A 2,500-nucleotide genomic window follows, 5' to 3' on the forward strand; every position below is an offset into this window, starting at 1 on the left:
TTATAATCATTATTACTTTCATTATTGCCATTGTTTAATTTTTATTTCTTTTTTATTTATTATCATTATTACTTTCATTATTGCCATTGCTATTATTATCATCAATATTATTATTATTATCGTCATTATTATCATTATTATCACTGTTATTATTAGTATTATCATTATCATTATTATTATAATTACTATTATTATTGCTCTTGTTCTTGTCATTAATGACATAATTACTGCTGCTGCTGTTGTTATTGCCATTATTAATATCACCATTATTATTATTGCTATCATTATCATTATCATCATTGTTATCATTGTTTTATTATTATAATCATAATTATCATCATCATCATCATCATCATCATCATCATCATCATCATCATATTATTATTATTATTATTATTATTATTATTATTATTGTTATTATTATTATTATTATTGACCTTATTACTATAATTATTGACATAATTACTACTGTTGTTGTTATTATTATTTTCATTATCAATATTATTATTATTATTATTATTATTATTATTATTATTATCATTATTATTATTATTATCATTATTATTATAATTATTATCGTTATCATTATTATTATCATTACTTTTATTATCATTATCATCATCATCATCATTATTCTTATTTTTTTTACAGTTATTGTCATCATGGTGATTATATGATAATGAAAACAACAATAGTAACAAAATCGTCATTTTTACCATTAGCTGTAAAGAAAATAGTAATAAGTATATATCATAAGAACGATAATGATGCTAATCATAATAAAATTATGATTATGATAATAAAGTAATTGTTCCAGTTGCCATGATGATCCTTACTCACATTATCATCTTCATCCTGTCCTTTCAACTTTTATGAGAATCTGAATGAGACGAAGAAGGAATTCAGCGAAGGGTGATAAGCGCTATCTATCACATGCCACTTTTATCTTTCATATCAAACTTCCTTTTGTTTTTTATTATATTAGATTCATGTATGCCTCTATGTTTCTGTTCTTCATTACGCCCACAGGTGTCACACACACACACACACCACACACACACACACACAACACACACACACACACACACACACACACACACACACACACATGTAAAGAAAACAGACATGCTCACACACGAGCCTCCGGGCTAGTACAGTGGTAACGTGTCGGCCTCTCATCCGAGGAGTCGGCGGTTCGCGCGATTGTCGCCTGGAGGTTACTGCTGTGGCTGGGCACCACGGCGGGCAAGGACTCGGTTCAGCCGAGTCGGCACCAGCTGACACGCGTGAGCGAGTCGGCATTCGTCGACACAGGCCGGGCTCCCCTCATGGCATAGCCCGGGCGAGGCTAAGCTTCGCATATCCTTAGCTCACACACACACACACACACATGCACGCCTTATTTCCCCTTCGTCTCTCCTTCCTTCCCTCCCTCCCTCCCTTCCTGTCCCTCCCTCCCTTCCTTCCTAGTCCCTCCCTCCCTTCCCTCCATCCCTTCCCTCACTCCCTCCCTTCCTGTCCCTCCCTCCCTTCCCCCCTTCCTGTCCCTCCCTCCCTTTCCTCCCTCCCTCCCTCCCTTCCTGTTCCTCCCTCCCTCCCTTCCCTCCTTCCTGTCCGTCCCTCCCTTCCCTCCCTTCCTGTCCCTCCCCCCGGCTAAGTCTCCCTCATCCCCAGGCGCGCGGCGAGGCGCGATGTCGTCCTCTGAGGTCGACCTACGCGCCCTGGTGGAGGGGAGGTGCGCGCGCGCGCGCGAGGAGGACGGCCTGGCGATCTACGCGCCGCGGACGAGGCTGCTTCGGCGCGACGAGGAGAGGCGGACGCAGGTGGCGGCTGTGGGCGAGTGGGCGGCCGGCGCGGTGCGGGCGGTCCTCCTGCTGGGCGAGACGGGCGCGGGTAAGACGCGCGCCCTCAACGCCATGCTGAACGCGCTCTTCGGCGTGCGCTTCGGCGACTCCCTCCGCCTCGAGCTGCCGGACCAACTGGCTGACGAGGCGCCGCGCAGCCCCGTCCACAGCCAAACGGACTACATCACCGCCTACTTGGTCTACGGCGGGGCCGGCGCGCCCTTCCGCCAGCACTACCTGCTCGTCGACACCCCTGGCTTCGGCGACACGCGCGGCGCCGAGCACCGGCGGTCCGTCACGGAGCGCCTGCGGGCGTTCCTGACGGAGGAGCCGAGCTTCGACAGCCTGCACTGCATCGGCCTGGTGACCAAGGCCAACGAGAACCGCGTCTGCGGCGGCCAGAGGGAGGTCCTGGCCGCGTTCACGTCGCTCCTGGGCAGCGACGTGGCGGCCGTGACCCACCTGCTGGCCACTTTTGCCGTCGATGACGCGCCCGTCGAGGAGGTCATGAGGAGCGCTGGCCTCCAGTACAGCCACACGTTCCTGTTCGACAACTGGCCACTGTACACCGGCCATGACACCGCCCTCTCGCCCGCGCGCAGGGCCAGCCTCGAGTTCCGCTGGGACAACATGGCCGCCGAGTATCGCAGGTTCTT

At 48.2% G+C, this 2,500-nt stretch overlaps 1 protein-coding gene across 1 annotated transcript in view; it reads left to right on the forward strand.

Annotated features, from left to right (window-relative positions):
• Positions 1-2,500, forward strand: part of LOC119583746 — a 4,348-nt gene that overhangs the window by 767 nt on the left and 1,081 nt on the right. The window contains exon 2 of the mRNA XM_037932403.1: positions 1,675-2,500. This exon is cut by the window's right edge and continues 1,081 nt beyond it. Coding sequence (XP_037788331.1) covers positions 1,692-2,500 — 809 coding nt within the window. The 5' untranslated portion in view covers positions 1,675-1,691. The remainder of the gene's footprint in view (positions 1-1,674) is intronic.

This window comes from Penaeus monodon, chromosome 17, assembly GCF_015228065.2.
Source record: "Penaeus monodon isolate SGIC_2016 chromosome 17, NSTDA_Pmon_1, whole genome shotgun sequence".
Taxonomy (NCBI): Eukaryota; Metazoa; Arthropoda; class Malacostraca; order Decapoda; family Penaeidae; genus Penaeus; species Penaeus monodon.